General features: G+C 37.4%; 1 protein-coding gene across 11 annotated transcripts in view; it reads left to right on the top strand.

Moving 5' to 3' along the window:
* The window catches only part of Set2 (SET domain containing 2), a 106,499-nt gene extending 88,834 nt beyond the window's left edge, over window positions 1-17,665 (top strand). For all 11 annotated transcript variants that reach the window (XM_019061393.2, XM_019061391.2, XM_019061392.2 and 8 more), the window contains 4 exons: window positions 3,182-3,661; window positions 5,377-5,708; window positions 9,988-10,302; window positions 12,522-17,665. In XM_019061393.2, the coding sequence (XP_018916938.2) occupies window positions 3,182-3,661; window positions 5,377-5,708; window positions 9,988-10,302; window positions 12,522-12,680 (1,286 nt within the window). In that variant the 3' untranslated portion in view covers window positions 12,681-17,665. The remainder of the gene's footprint in view (window positions 1-3,181; window positions 3,662-5,376; window positions 5,709-9,987; window positions 10,303-12,521) is intronic.

Below are 17,665 nucleotides of genomic sequence, written 5' to 3'. Positions count from 1 at the left end.
TACTGTAATCACTTAGCATTCCCCTTTTCCAATTTTTCAAATCCATTTTTTTTCTTTTGCAAACATCTGTCATTGTCTGAGTTGAAAGTGTGTTTCAAGTAAGGACTAAGTGTGAAAAAGGCAGTAAGAAAGCAAGGATTTAAGAAAACCTCCAAAGAAAGGAATTTTACGGGAAGTATAAAAAAGGTAAAGAAACTGTAATCAAACGGCGAGGAACTTAGACATCAGTAGACACCCTGTGATTTTAATCATTTTTGAGATAAGATGCAATCATGAACATGGTGCACAGACTTGTTGAAAGATTCAGGTAACCCCAAAACAAGTCCTTACCTCTTTCACAATTGTGTCTGAATTTAAGAAGTATTTCAATCCCAAAATAATCCAAAGAAAGAAAAATATACACCAGTGGTTTTTGCATGAGTTGATTCAATCTTAATTGATTCTCGGATTATTGTATACATTCTTGAAGACAGAAGAAGAGAAAAAACTGATGTTTACAATTTTGAATTTTGAGCCATCATTGGTATTTTGTCACTTAATTTAGCTTTCTCCTCTGACGGTTGATGTAGTATTGCAAACATGTTCAGAGGCATGAGCATTGAACAAAAAGGGGGAAACAAAGAAAAAGAGAGCATATTTTTCCTGATACAAAGAATGGATTTCAAAGATGTATTGTAAAGAGAGATATCCACTAATATTTTGATATTTAAATTCAACCAAAAGAGTAAATGAGGTGTTCGTATGAAAAGTATCAGTCAATGTGGACGTATTTATATGAAAGGGAACTAAGTGCCAAATTTCCAAATTTCAGTTTTTAACGGATCTGGATTCTCCATGTAATAAGCTGCTCTCACACGTAAATATGCCCCCAAAATACTAATTTCATCCCCTGGGATCAGCCCCTGAAAAATCGCAAAACAGGGAATCAGCGATTACGAATAAAATAAAAAAGAACTGTGTGTAATTCCCTTTGATTTAATGCGCTAACCCGGATTCCGAATTAAATCAAAAGGAGCTATCTCCACTGGATTGATGCGCGCGCGGCGGAGCTTGGTGGAAACTTGGTGAATCTTATTAACAGGGGTTTTTTTTGGACTGGAAACTCGAATTTCGAGACAAATTTTGAAAAATTTAGAAATCCAAGATGGCGGACATGGCCTAAAATGCTATCTCGGCCCTGTCCAGCCGATCTGAGTGAAACTTGGTATCAGGAGGTATTTTCGAACGGGAAACTCGAATTTCGGGTCAAATTTTAAAAATTCATAAATTCAAGATGGCGGATGTGGCCTAAAATGTTATCTCCTATTTAAACGCGCATCGCCGAAAAATCCCAGATGTCGTCTGGTAGATCCCCTGATTGACAGTCATATATCGACCGTGCGTTCCCTCTGGCTCGATCGATGTCAGTGTGCACTGACACGGATAACAGGCTTTTAACGAGCGAACAAATTAACAAACCCATTGGAATCACTTAATTTTAATTAAAATACTGTTAGGTACTTTATTGGAATCGGAACAGTATTTAGAAATTCATGAGTAGTAAGAGCGCGCTGGAAGGATTACATGGTCAAAAGCGTGACCGTCACCTACGGGTTCGTCAGGCCCCATCTTGACTTCCTCGGAGACGCGAGTTTAAATGGGAGCTCAGAATACGCAACTTCGAACTTGTTTTCGGTGGGTTTATAACGTTTCAAAAAGTCGGAGAAAATTCCAGCGAACTGTGCGTACTCAATCCTCCAAGAAAATGCAAAAATTAAAAATTACTGAATAACCTTATTGTTAAAATTTTAATATCCAATATGGCGGATGTGGATTTCAACAACAGCTCAATGCCTGAATCGTTTATGTGAAGTTCGGTATTAGGGGCTAAAAATGACAACAGAAACTGTTTTTATTTAGATACGAAAATTTTAACATAGGTAATCAGCACATGAAGGGAATTCACAATCCGACGCTACCAGGTAAACCACGCACCTCGACGAGGCGGTGTATTGTGAACGTAGAGTGCCATATATTTAAAGTTTACAAACGTGGAAATTTTCACATTTAATCCTCATTGGCAAGATGCAGCGGGAATGCAGATTGAGGTTAGGTAGGTATATTTGGGCTCCCACCCCCTCCGGCCTTCACAACCCGGCCCGTGCGCGTTACGCAGGTTCATTGGCGGCCATTCTAGACGTGCAGTGCGTTTCTTTAAAAAGGAGATAGCATTTTAAGCCACATCCGGCATCTTGGATTTCTGAATTTTCAAAATTTGACCCGAAATTCGAGCTTTCCGTCCGAAAATACCCCCTGATACCAAGTTTCACTCAGATCGGCTGAACAGGGCCGAGCTAGCATTTTAGGCCATGTCCGCCGTCTTGGATTTCTGAATTTCTAAAATTTGACCCGAAATTCGAGTTTTCCGTCCAAAAATACCTCCTGATACCAAGTTTCACTCAGATCGGCTGGACAGGGCCGAGATAGCATTTTAGGCCATGTCCGCCGTCTTGGATTTCTGAATTTTCAAAGTTTGACCCGAAATTCGAGTTTCCCGTCCGAAAATACCACCTGATACCAAGTTTCACTCAGATCGGCTGAACAGGGCCGAGATAGCATTTTAGGCCATGTCCGCCGTCTTGGATTTCCTAATTTTTAAAATTTGACCCGAAATTCGAGTTTCCCGTCCGAAAATACCTCCTGATACCAAGTTTCACTCAGATCGGCTGGACAGGGCCGAGATAGCATTTTAGGCCATGTCCGCCGTCTTGGATTTCTTAATTTTTAAAATTTGACCCGAAATTCGAGTTTCCCGTCCGAAAATACCTCCTGATAATAAGTTTCACCAAGTTTCCATCAAGCTCTGCCGCGCGCGCGTCAATCGAGTGGAGATAGCTCCTTTTGATTTAATTCGGAATCCGGGTTAGCGCGTTCAATCAAATGGACCTACGTGCAAAATCCCCTATGTCTCGCTTAATATGCATTTTTTCGTAATTTTGGCAACGTGAGTAATTAGAAGAACTCTTCAGCTTTCAAACAAGCTAAAGTAAACCAAAATCGGTCCATTAGTACGGAAATGCCAATGGTTTTAGTCAAACTTGCTTTACTGAAAAGTTTGGAAATGGCGTTTAGCGCCTTTTCGCATAAATACGTCCATGTAATGAAACACATTTTCATACATTCTTCTTTGACAATTTTCCAGATCCAAATATGATGCCATCAGATATGCCTCCACCAGATTTGGGGTTGTATGGCCCTCCAAACGGTGGGAACCCTCCCGGTCCAATGATGTATCCACCTGGTCCTATGATGGGTAGGCCACCAATGCCATTCGGGGTGGATCCTAGCTGTATGTCATTCCCTCCAATGACGCCCCAGCCACCTGTGTTCAATCCTCAAGACCCGAACTTCCAGCCACCTGTGCCCATGTACCCCCAGCAAACAAACATGCCTCCTATGCCGATGGGACCTCCAATGGGTCCAGGACAGAACTGGCCTGTAGAAAATGCTGCACCATTTCCACCCATGCCAAACCAAGAAACCAACTACTCTCAAATGCCTCCTTTGCCTCCGGGTGAATTGGCCCAGCCTCAGTCAAGTGTGGTGCCCCCAATGCCACCATCGTTCACAGCACCCATTATTAAACTCCCTCCCAAATGGCGTTCAGCAACTGATACTTTAGGTATAATTTTTGAGTCTTTGAATAGATAATCAAAGGAATATTGATCTTAAACATTACCATCTTAGTACGAGGGTCATTTGATCAACACATTAAAGTTGAAGTAATAGAACCTTCATAATTGGTCCCTGTCACCATTATCTCTGCTACCTCTTGTTTATAGGTTGCCCATCACCACATAATCTCCTAGTAAATCAAAAGCTTGATTTTGGCTGTCATTCATAAAAAATGCAGTTTTTTCTGAGGTATCAACTATGGATTTTTTTGTTTGGATTTTCCTATACAAGCGAGTAACTCATTTGAGGAGAGTTGGGTGTGGGCAAAAACATCGGGCCCCTTGTTTGGCCACTACTGGTTTCACGCATGTTAGCAATCATCAGGTGTGCAAAGACAGCCAGTCCCGATTTGAAGTTCGAACACTGTGAGATGCCGTGCAAATCAGAATGCCGCACTCCCTTGGAAACCACACTAGCAGAAAACTAGGTTTATCATGGCTGATCCCTCAGAAAAAACTGCATTTTTTATAAATGACAACCAAAATCAAACTTTTGATCTAAATAGGCACAGATGCAAGAGTGCTGAGCAGCTTGTCCATAAATGGACTGCTCGAATTTCTGCTGTTGGCGACCGTCAGGTCGACTTGCAAGTAGCGTTCATGTCGGCTTGCAGTCGTTGTGGCCAGAAGTTAAAAGTAGGAGTTGTTGGGTGGCTAACGGTAGAGGGTGTAAGCCAGGCTGCCAGTGCGGTTCCCGCCGGAGCTCAGCATTTTGATTTGCACGGCATCACAGAGTGTTCAAATGTTAAAGCGGGACTGGCTGTCTATGCACACCTGATGATAGCTGACGAGCGTGAAACCAGTAGTAGCACTGACAACAGGCCCGATTTCTTTGCCCACTCCCAACTCTTCTCCAATAAGTTACTTGTTCTTATGAGAAAAGCCATACAAAAAAAACCATGGCTGTTACCTCAGAAAAACTGTATTTTCTAAATTCAAACTTTTTAATTTCTTTGGTCAAGCTAGTTATTTTGATTGCTCGCTAACATTCTGAAAACTTCCGATTATTTCACAGCATATGTTTTCATTCTAGTCTCATTGAGTGTCATAGTTTTTTTAGTATGAAAAAGTGACTGCACCCCCTTTCTCTCCCTTTCAAAGTCGGGGAGTGATGATGGATTCTTGATAATTTGGGCTGTACAAACCTTCATAAGGTTCAAAATAAACAGCAGGCTTAGGTTTAAAAATATCAGTTTGAAAATGTCGATCGTTTGGTGTGTATATAGAAAATTCTGTATGACTGTATGAAAATTTTAGGAAAAATATTTTCATGATTGATAAGATTTTTACTCATTAAATGTACGGTCCCAAAATGTTTATGAAGTCTACACGAGAATACCAGATGCACCTATCAAAAGAAACTCAATAAATTATCTATCATCACATAGCTATCAAAATCAATTTTTACTGTGCTAAGCATGCCCAAGTAAATTAACTGCCAAGCATTGAAATAGCCAACAATAGCCTTTTCTGGGCTCATTAGAATGTGTAAGCATTGTTCAGGAAAATTTATCCAGCGGTTAAGGAATGAATGAAATAAAATACTTTGGCAGCCAAACCTGAATTACGGAAAAACATGGCACTATTCTAACGCTTTCTGATGAGTTTTCCTGGCAGGAGTGAATCGTTGATATTTCCACTAAGTTCTCTTATATAATTTCAGGAAGAACTTACTACTATCATGCAAAAACGCGCGTGTCTCAGTGGGAGCCACCTCCTTGGCAGCCACTTCTAACAAATACAGCATCTGATTCTTCTTCAGACTCCGATGATGATGAAGATAGCCTCTCCGATGATGATGACTCAGATGATTCAGAAAATGACTCGGATAGAATGGAAGAGAACAATGGTGTTCAAGGAGACAACGATGAGGATGATTATGATTTGAATGAGCTCACTGCTGGAATGAACAAATCAATAACAGATGGTCCAGGCACAGTCATTGATCCCAAAAAAAAAAGACGTGAAGGACTTGTTGAAGAAAGAATAATTAGTGTAAGTGTTCCAAAATCCACTTAAATTCACTCAAAAGCTTAGTGAATCATGCGTGATTCTCTGCCTTTTAACATGTTGTCTGTCACACCGGTAATCTTTGTAGGCGCTAAGCAACCAGTTGAAACGACCCATGTTGGCTTGGTTGATTTTTCCGTATAAGCTGGGCCATGCGGAGTGCGCTATCTTTTGGCATTTGAGTGAACCAGCAAGACCGTTAAATGCCCAACAGACAGAGTCACTGTTGTTTTTCTCAGATAATTTGTTAGCGCACTATGTTTTAACTTGTAAGGAACGTTTTTCATAGAGCACACATCTGACATTTTGTAAGGTGTGTGCTCCCTTGAATAATTGTCTAAACTCTAGTGAAATTTCCTAATTTTAGAAAAATGCTCTTAACTGGAGAAATCTTGGGAATTGCACAATAGCCCTTGATTACTCTGAAGAACGATTTTTTTACTCCCAACTCTCCTTTATGATTCCAGATGTTTTAAAAATTTGTTTACGCTAGCATTTGAGAATATGGGACAATTCTGTCCCAATGTTATTAATGTACCTCATCTCCTAGGAAATCTGCGACTATGGATGCATCCCTGCATGCTCCTCAATTATTGAGTCGATTTCCTTCAAGAACTTTCTGTAAGAAAACGCATTTCTTGAAATAAAGTATTTTCGGTCGAGTTTACTCGAAAATTGGTGTAGAGGCACTCATTCAAAAAATATTGAATTGATACAAAGTGCTATCTTAAAAAGTCAAGGACAGGTGTGCAAGAAGAGCTCAATCGGCCAATTGCAAGAAAAAGTGAAGTCACTTAAAAAGGATGGGGGGAGGAGATGGATATGAAAGCATTTTGGTAAAATAAACTGTCTAATGTGCTCTTTTCTGCAAAGAAAATATTATAGCGCATTCTTTTTTATGAAGAAAATGGTGGAGAATGCAGTTTTATGTGGACAGCAATGTGGAGGTCGCCTCAAAATATGTGAAGAGGAAAAGTCTTATGTTGGCATCAATGTAAAGACAGCCTTAAAAATTGTGAAGGCTGCCTTATAGTCTAGGGGCCAAGGAGTCACTTTTGAGTGCCACCCTGAAACTATCAGTGTCTTGTACGGTCCCTGGGACACCTTTTTCCAGCGATCAAAATGTCCGTATCCTGTGTGATAAAGGGTCCGGAGGTTCTCTTATAAATCCACGATTCTTTTAAAAATTTTCAGACACGCAAAATTGTCAGAGGACCAAAAATGTTCTCCACAAAATTTTACACAGGAGTGCATCAACTTTGGACCTCTGAGCCTTTAATTTTGAAAAAAAATTTACTCGTTCCCCAAAAATTCGGAAATTTTTAAACAAATGTAATAATTAATGTAAGCATTGCTATCACATCAGTGACTCTACTGCTTCAACTGAGTGCCAAAACACTACATACCTTCTCTTTACATGATTCTTAAAGTTCAAACCTGTATAGCCCTGCCACTCTTGTCTATTTAGCGACGAATCTCTTTTTTTGCAATTTCCAGTTTAGTGACATTTTCAAAAATACTTATGTTCTAAGTACCAGTACATGGAGAAACTGTAATAGCTGGCTCAGCCCCGTCATTTTGTGGCCTTTTGAATGGTACTCGATGATAGCTTCTTAAATTTCATGAACCCCCCCCCCCCCCCCCAATCCAAGGTGGCGCACAATGCATTGAAGTGTGACAAAAATCCCCAAAAAATGCAAGTCTCAATTTGTCAATAATGCTGTCGTGAGCATTATCTGGTACATCTGGTAAGACTATTTTCAGGGATAGTATCGATTTCAATCGATACCTAGTGCAAGATAGTGGAATGGTTACGCACATACCTTATATTTAAGAGCTGAGAACAAGGCTGTGCTGTAGGTGGGATTCCAGGGCCCGGTGAATTCTGCTGCTGATTCATTATCTCTTCAGTAACACCTTCATTTATTAGCTCTATCTAATTTTATTTGAATTGAATATTTATTTCATTCATTTATTTTTTTATTTTTTTATTCTAGGACAAATTTTAATTAAAACACTTTGTTTGAATTTGTAAATACAGTGTATGTTATAATATTGAGATTACATGACTACACACTATATTATTTTTATTTGAATTGAATATTTATTTCATTCATTTATTTTTTTATTCTAGGACCAATTTTAATTAAAACACGTTGTTTGAATTTGTGGAAACACACCAGCATTCACGCATTTGCACTCTTATACTAACTGAAGCTGCAGTGTTTACTTTGAACAAAAAACGAGTGCGTTAACATTCCTCTCTTCCTCATTCTTTTTTGGGCGCGCTATAATCTGAAAAACATTCCAACGAAATCTCACTGCACCCTGCTCAGGTCATTATAACCGATCACCACATCTGTTGGGACGCGAAAACTCTGTCGCTATGACCGATATGTCGTTATAACCGATACATAAATACATTGAATGAATGGGATTTCAGCCAGGATTGACCAGTTTACGTTGTTATGCCTGATATGTCGTTACAACCGATGTCGTTATATCCGATATCCACTGTATATCCTCATGATTTTTCAAGGCCTACCTCTAACAGGTATGCTGTACTGCAACATTTCTTTGTCGCAATTATCAATTTGTGTTGCCTCTGTCAACTGCGCCAATCAATTTGGTAAAAAATATCAATTTGTTGCAGTAAATTCCTATTATTTGGACTGTTCTTTCGGCGTGAAGAAACATGAGAATATCTTTGCATTTAATTTAGAGATTGCTTTAGATTTGCGCTCAATTTTAGCAATATATATAGAGTTTAGAACAGTCTTCATAAAATAGCTTCGACTCAATTGAAAATTTGATAGAGTTCAACAAAATTAACCACATAAGTGCTTTAGTCGTGTTGCAAAAAATTTCACCGTTTTTATGGTATGTCTGGTATGTCAGTGGGTCATTAACCCTTTATTTTTGTCTGGTTCACACGTTTCAGTGCAGAATTTTACTGCATTTTGTCTCTAAAACACAATAATTTTCAGAATTTAAAAGTATCCAAACAATTTAAAAGCTTGGGACTGTATTCTCTTATTCACCATTTTGCCTTAATTTTGCAGAATTTTTTCTTTAATAATTCCCTCAAAATGTAACAGTTTTCACTTACTTCATAACTTGTATAATATAGTTATCTTCAAATTAAGCCTCTAAATGTATTCAATCATTCGTGTCGGTTGCTTTTCATTTTTAACTTCATTGTTTCTATATTTTATGTTTGGACAATAATTGCATGGGTATGCATTTTTTTGCAAAGAATTTTACTTTAGTTTTGGGGATGAGCCAGCTATTGCAGTTGCTCCACGAACTGGAACTTGGAACATAAGCATTTTTGAAAATTTCACTAAACTAGGTATCGCATAAAATGAGATTTGTCGCTAAATATGCGGGAGTGGCAGGGCCATGCAGCTTTGAACTCGAAGAATCGGTATAAGTAAAAGGTATGAAGTTTTTTGGCACTCAGTTAAAGCAGTAGAGTCACTGTTGTGATAGCAATGCTTACATTAATTATTATTAAATTTTTTAAAAATTTTCGAATTTTTGGGGAAAGAATAAATTTTTTGTCAAAATTAAGGGGCTCACATGTCCAAAGTTGATGCACTCCAGCGTAAAATTTTGTGTAGAACATTTTTCATCCTCTGACAATTTTGCGGTTCTTGAAAATTTCCAAGTGAATTGTGGATTTATGAGAGCACCTCCGACCGACCCTGCAATTTTAGACATGACGGCCGTTTTGAAAATGTTGTCCTAGGGACTCTAGAAGATACTCTGAAGGTTTCAGGGTGGCACTCGAAAGTGACTTCGTGGTCCCTAGACTAATGAAGAATGTGGTCAAAGAGAGGAAGAATGTGGTCAAAGAGAGGAACATTTGATAAAATGATAATTTCTAATTCGAGCTTTTTAGTGTATCGCTTAAATTCATCTCCTCTTTATGAAGTCTACATCTTGTGAACAAAGAATCTCTTAGCAAAAGCAAAACTCTCAAAAGTAGTCTCTTAGGATGATGATCAGACCACGTGTACCAAATTTGACTCAAAATCAATGCCAATCAAGCTCTAACATGGTCGTCGTGGCTTGTGACAAGTTTGTGATGATGCTAATCCAAATAGTTTTAAACCATTGGGTAATTTCAAAAGGACTTTTTTGAAACTGCTCTCACCCTTATGTGTACATCAGTTGAATTCAATCTGTTATGCCTCTTCCAGACTGCATTTTCTCCTAGCTGTTATGGTCAATTTTAATTTTGTTCTTTGTTTTGTTTCAGCCTAACTATGATGTAGAAAAAGATAGACAAAGATCTCGCGAGAAGAAGAAAAAGTACAGGGAACTGAAAGAAAGACTGAGAGATGAAAAAATGAAAAAGCGACGCCACAAAGAAAGCAGCATCACTGTTAAACCAAAGACAAAATGCGAGAGTGTTGCAGCAGACACATCTAGTGGCCCTGCCCGCAAAATCAAAGATCAGTTCAGATTAAATATGGCTGGTGTCATTGTTCACTACCTCAATCCATACAGAAAACCAGATTGTAAAATTGGCAGAATTTCCAGCAATGAAGACTTCAAACATTTAGCAAGAAAAGTAAGTATCCTATATTTTGCAGCAGTCAGATTAGTTGGGTAGCTGCATGAAATTTATTTAATTTAGTTTCTTTAAGTACTAAGTGTGCTGACTGTGGAGGTATTTTTCAAAAAAAAAAAATTCAGTTTTCAAGTTTTTTGGTTGCTCTTTGTTAAAAATGCATGAACAGGGTCTTTTTCATCATTTTCAAAAATCAAATTTAATTGCTAGACTCTGTTTCTTGGTTTCAGTGACTATTTAAAGAAGCAGAGAGTAGTTTTCTAAGTCCTTACCAAGTTTTTCCAGTGACTGATAAGGCTTTTTCTATGCATGTAACGTTATCTAACGGGTCGCACAGGTGGAGACCATGCCACTGGCTCTATTTGGGATGGTTTAGACTTTTTCATAAAGGTTCGCTTTGTTAGTGGTTCATTCATCTTGTGGTATTACAAATTCGAGGAGATGTCGGCCAATGCCAGTGATAGTACAATTTCTCAGTTTCTAATGAGATCTTGTACAGTTTTATTGCATCTATTTTACTTCAAGAACTCTAGATTGACAAGACTGGATTGGCAGGAGATGAGGAAAGTAAATTAAATTTAACTAGGACCCTTCGCTTATGTTATCAATATGCTTTTATTTTATATCTGTGAAATTTAATTTTCGACTGAAAATCAATATTAACTCTACATCTTTCATTTATTTAATTTTCCTTAATTTCCCCCCCCCCCCCTTGGGAAAAAACCATTCAACATAACATTTTTATTATCTCCTATGGAATGAACTCTGTGACAAGGTGCGAACTTAAGCATTCTGAACATTGTTTCTCATCCAAAAGAGCGACGCCAAAAACGACCGTTTTTTGGCACAATTTGGGCCAGCGGGGATTTTTCTGAAACCGGGCCCAAACGATACCTTATGATACCCTAAAACTCTGGTAAAAATTTTAGCTTGCGTATACGCATGGTTTTTGAGAAATGAGGGGGCAAAGTTGCCAAATCGCCATCATTCTGGACAGCATTTCTACAGCAAAAAGACCGGAAAAATGGACGAAAAAGTTACACCTTTGATGGGTTTCGGCTGTAAATGTTCTCATTGGGCCCCCAAGCATTTAACTGTGTTCAGTTTCAAAAATTTTGGTCGCACAGTGGTCCAAAATGGGGAGAAATCGTTGAAAAATCAGGATTCTTTGTCAAATTTTTAGAAATGGAAGTAAAATTGTCGGTCTGCTGCAGTTTTCATGGCTAACAATGTTCTTATCGGTCCTCAATACATGCAATTGTGTTCAGCTTCACAAATGTACATCGCACAGTGGTCAAAAATGGGGGAATTAGTGGACAAATTAAGATCCTCTGTCAAACTTTTTAAAAATGAAGTGAAACTGTTGGTCTCCAGTAGACTTCAGATCCCGGCAAAATTATTTAATTTTTTTTTTTTTTACTATTTAAATATTTTTATAATTTTTCCTCTCCATTTTTCCTTCTTTTTTTTAAATTTCTGAAAGTTTGCATATTTTATTGAGATAATGCTACAAAGTCTATTCTATGACAACGTTCCATAAACAATACGGTCTGACATGTAGTAATAATTGAAAAAATTAAAATCATGAATTTTTCCGGGATCTAAAGTCTACCGGGGACTAACAGTTTTACTTCATTTTAAAAAGTTTGACAGAGGATCTCAATTTGTCTACTAATTCCCCCATTTTTGACCACTGTGCGATGTACATTTGTGAAGCTGAACACAATTGCATGTATTGAGGATCGATATGAACATTGTTAGCCATGAAAACTGCAGCAGACCGACAATTTTACTTCCATTTTTAAGAATTTGACAAAGAATCCTGATTTGTCGACGATTTCTCCCCATTTTGGACCACTGTGCGACCAAAATTTTTGAAACTGAACACAGTTAAATGCTTGGGGGCCCAATGAGAACATTTACAGCCGAAACCCATCAAGGGTGAAACTTTTTCGTCCATTTTTCCGGTCTTTTTGCTGTAGAAATGCTGTCCAGAATGATGGCGATTTGGCAACTTTGCCCCCTCATTTCTCAAAAACCATGCGTATACGCAAGCTAAAATTTTTACCAGAGTTTTAGGGTATCATAAGGTATCGTTTGGGCCCGGTTTCAGAAAAATCCCCGCTTGCCCAAATTGTACCATTCTTGGCGTCGCTCTTTCTCGTAAAATACAGCTCGCCAATTCCACAATTCCTTATATTTTGTGACCTCTGTTTCAGCTAACCCATTTTGTGATGTTAAAAGAACTGAAACACTGCCGTAGCGTAGATGAATTAACATGTAATGACAATGTGAAACACAAAGCGAAGGATTTCATAAAAAAATACATGTCCAAATTCGGCAGCATCTATTCTCGTCCGATTGATGATTTAGACTGAGCTTCACCCTCTGAGGGATAGCGTTTGTTACTGTGCTGTTGTAAAGTGTAAAGTGTAATTTATTTCGGAGCTTGACAAGCATTTTCATCTCTCCGTTCGTCTGCTCATGTTGACTATTTTTATTTAGGATCCCCGTATTTTATGCTAAGTTTTAAGCATGTACATAGTATTTCCCTTGTTTGTATTTTTTTTACGCAGTCACATTGATTTTTATTATCTTTTCATTATTTGATGATGTGAGTTTTATTCTGTTAGATGTATATTTTATTTCAGCAGTCAGAATATCAATTATCTTATTCGGATTCACTTTCGTTGGTTAATTTCTATTCAAGATGTATCTTACCGTTTTCGTGAGTTCTTTTATGAGTGGTTAAAAGAATTTTTCATCTCTTATCCTCCGCCATGAATCTCTTTTCTTCATCAAACCGCTCATGGGTAGATTACTCGGATGGTACTCTAAAGTCAACATAAGCGGTAGAACTTTAGTTATCTATTTCGTCTGTTTCTTTATTTACTCAATTTTTGATGGTTTTATTTGCAGCAGTCATTGCTATCAACTAAAAATAGTGTTTGTATGTCTGGAGGCATATTTTATGTATGGTAGAAATTCTGACAAAAAAAAGTTGTCTGTTGTATTTATGTGTTTTTGAGTGAATGCGCGCATGTAGATCTACCAGAGGCATCAAGTTTCTACCTCAAAAAGTAATGATTTATTCCATGAGGATAGTGATCAGTTTTGATCTATTGCTTTGTTGGTTTCTCAAAGTGAAGCAATCTTCAATACCTAAAAGTAGAATATGCTTTATGACTGGGTAAAAAATCTGTGCTTAAAGTCATTAGTTGATAGAACTTAAAGTGAAGGAGTTCATTCTAGTCGGAATGATTCCTGTATTGATGTCAGTTAGAATTTGCTGCTTCATTTTGAATGGATCATCTTAAAATCCTTTTTATTCCTGTGGCTTTCTTTAGGGATGAGTTCTGTAGGGCATCTTACTGTTGTGACAGCCGATCGCAGCATAACCTCATGTAAGATTCTTACAAAGTCATAGGATCCTTTCCCATGAACCTAGACCCATCCATCGCTTGCTCCATATGTGAGGTTAAGCCAACAGTTGAAATTTAACTTTTAATGCTGTTGAACTATTGGAGTCTTATAGAGGAAAGTACTATAAGTCTTATAGAGGCTATTAGTCTTATAGAGGGAGTTCGGAGTCTTATAGAACTCGTCCTTGCTCCCTTGTTTAAAAGAAACTAATGCTTTGTAAATGTTTTCATTCCGATTTCACTCCATTTGCTCATGCATTAAGATTTAATTGTAAAATCACACTAAGCTTTTTTTATTTTTATTTTACACCAACGGATTTAATTTAAAATCAATACTCTGTGCCCTAATGGGTTTAATTTTATTGATTGTAGGAATTAGATTAGCAAGTTTACTTGAGCGCAGAGACTTGCTCGATGAAAGAACAATTTATTTAATTTGCAATGATTGTTTTCCCTCATCTTTTGAATTTGTTTAGGGCATCATCATGAGATAGGGTAATAGAATTTTGATAGAAGAAATTAAAACCTTGAGAGATAAGAGAAATATCTTTTAACCATGATCTCTGAACAGAAATTTGTCTTGCAACATCTGTTGAAGCAGGTCAAGGGAGCTTATCATCAAGATAACAATAAGCTGAGTCTCTTCCAGTCTCTGGTTTCTATTGTCAAGGAGGCTTTTCTCTTGGCCTCATTGAATTTTCTGTTAGTTTCAAAATAATTGTATGTAGAGAAGATGTTTTTAGTTATCCTTCTGCAGGAAATTACGAATTTAAGTGGTTGATCATAAATACTTTCTCTGTATTGTTTCAGTATATCATCTATTTTGTTTCCTCCCAGAGTAAGTGAAACATAGGTATGCTCTCACGCACCTCTTAGTCCAAAATGCAACTTTCTGTTCCTGCCATCAAAATTACAGCACAAGATTTGAATTTCAACAACTTTGCAGTTTCAGCCAAAAACAAGAATGACCGTTTGCTATTGATAAAGTTGAACTAACAGTCACCTTATTGAGAGTAAATAAATGTTCATTCTTAACACATTTGTTTGCTCTGAATTTGTTCATTTTATAAACAGCTGACTTTCATTTTTATTTTCAGCGAAGACTGCTAAATTGTTGAAATTCAAATTTCACGCCTTGGCTCTAATGACTGGATCAAAGAGCTACATTTCGGCCAAAGGGGTCGGCAAGGGCATTCTACCTACGTTTCACTTACCTTGGTTTTCTCCTCTGTTTGTAATTTTTGTTGAATGGAATATTTACTGCCCAATGTCCAATTCAAACTCCTTTAATCACTGAATCGGTGGCTTTGTCATCATTAAAGATGCAAATTACCTTATATGATCCTAGGTTTTACCCTAGAAATGAGCTTGTTCGGTAATTTTTAATTCTTGCATTTTGAAAGGTAGAAAGTAACTTAGCTTACAGGAATTTTCCCGGATTTTTTTGTACAACATGAAGCCACAAAAAACAATTTTAAAGTTGGGTAATTTGATCTCTCCGCACAACATCTTGCCTTTCTTGGCGATGCGCGTTTAAATGGAAGCTCAAATCATCCAACTTTCAACTCGTTTTTTGTGCCTTAATATCTTCCAAAAACATCCGGGAAAATTCTATCAACTAAGTGCACTCGACTTTTCAAAAATGCAAGACTTAATAAAAATTACTGAACAAGTTCTTTGAATCGTTGCAATCATTAAACTAGTCAGGATACGATTTCCTTCTGTTGAATTTATTCCTCTCAACTGGACGTCTTTCTATCAAACGGAACTAAGTGCCAATTTGAGTTCCTTTTGAGGAATTTAGAATTCCGGATAGCGCGTTCTGTCAAACGGACCTAAGCGCCATGGAAAAGCATTGCGAGTATAGGACGGAATAAGCCGGACGCCCGATTCCGCCGCCAATCCAAGCCCCCCTCTACCTTCCTCACCCTATGGCGCTTAGGTCCGTTTGATAGAAATACGTCCAACTGATCTCCTAATACTTTTTTACTTAGTTTTGAATCAGTCCCAATTACTGAATAATTTTTGAAGAGCATGTGTTGTTCAGTAAATTTTGACTCTGGGCTTCCTATCGTTAATCATAATTCCGCAGTTTCAAGAATAATTAAAGTATTCCTTTTGCAGCACTTTGAAGGGATTTGCAAACCAATCCATGCTGTCTGTAATTTTCAGTTGAATCAGGTTCAATTAAGTCAAAAATTAGGTTACTCATTTATTGCACCAAATTTGCCGGGAGTTTGTTTATATTTTTCAAGGAGATTTGCCCGAGTAGGCAAACGTTCAGAAAAATACCATTATTGAATGTAGCACTTAGTCCCTTTGTCAAAAGCATCGACTAAGTTATCATTAAATTAAACCAGGTTGACTTCTTTTTAAAATGTATTAATCATCCCTTGAGGAAATTTCTCAACAGAAGTACCTATTCAGATTGACCGAAATAGTAGTCTTACTGTATATCTTTTGAAATTTATACTAGAATAACTTAATCGTTTACCCAGCCCAGTTGAGCACAAGACCAATCCGCACAGGTGAGTCGTTCTTCTGCGCAAGTTGTACTGTTCGGCCTATTGGCGAGGGGAAGCCTAAATGAATTTCATTTGTTTCATTTCAAATGGGAGCAGCCAACGCTGTGTGCTCCGCTATTGCCACTGGATGCGTTTGAGTGATGACCGAAGAAAGATGCACAATGACTGACTTGCGTGGATTGGTCTTGGCAATAGTTTTCCGAAGAAAAAGAAGTCATGATGCGGTCAAATTGGATGTACGTCCGTAATAAAAGTTTCATTCCAGTTTTTCAAGCCAGTACCATTGAGCGTGTACCAATTTTAGGGTATCTCTGTCATGGTGTTACCTTGGGAATTCTCTGTTGAGTCAAGTACCTGAATATTCAGATTTAGATCCAGACAGTATTATATCCTCCTCCAATCGGAATGCAAAGTAATCCTCATTGATCATACTATCTGAGAAACCATTTTCACATCATTAGTATCCCTATCAATTTCTTGGGACTATAAAGTATGCAAGAACTGGTGATTAACTGGATTACATTTTGCAATAAGGAACCACTATCTCTCGCTCCTCTATAAAAGCACATATCTGCATAGGGAAACCAATGGCACGTATGTTGTTTCTAAAATGGGCCGGAAATAGTGGTTCCTTATTGCAAAATGTAATCCAACTTATCCCTTAAGAATATTGGCTAGAATCAGTTTAATTTATTCGAGGTGCCCATCTGTAAATTGTCAAATAACAATAATAGTTAAGGTCATGATAATGCTCTTCAATGTGGAAAAAAATGTTTTTTAGCAAGAAATTAATTTTTCTCTCAGTTGTGTAGCTACTGGAATTGGACTACATTTTGCAATTAACTACAATTTCTAGCTTAGTTTATAAACAACGTAAGTGTCATTAGTACGAATGAGCCAGAAATTATAATTTCCAGTTGCAAAATGTAGTCCAGTTAGCTTATGATGCAAGACTGAAACAGTCGACAAGAGAAAGGATGGTCCCAATATTTATTTGTTTTAAAATTTCTCCTTACCTTTGACCCAAAGTTCCCTAAAAGTAACTGATTTCATCTCTTACAAAGAAGCCTAAGTCATGAAATATCCAAATGGAACGTTATTTTCTCTGGTTTAACTTATTTCAATTGATCCTATCAGTGTCCCAACAACAAGTCAACATACCAATCATAGAGCAAAATTAGTATATCGGATTTCTTTTTCCCTTTTGAAAATATGTAACACACTTGAATTCTCTTTTCTCTATTTGTTCTTGTACGAAGAAATTTCTCCTCTCATTAAATTTGTGTTTTTTTCCATTTGTTTAGTTATCTTTAAAATGTTGACGTACTCTGTTACTTGATCCATTTAAACTGCAAATTGACTTGTATCATTATGTTTTTATGTACATACATTTGATATTATAGTTGTTTTAATTCA

Source organism: Bemisia tabaci, chromosome 1 (assembly GCF_918797505.1).
Source record: "Bemisia tabaci chromosome 1, PGI_BMITA_v3".
NCBI lineage: Eukaryota > Metazoa > Arthropoda > Insecta > Hemiptera > Aleyrodidae > Bemisia > Bemisia tabaci.
Note: the sequence above shows the minus strand (reverse complement) of the source record. Positions and strands in the feature narration are given on the sequence as shown.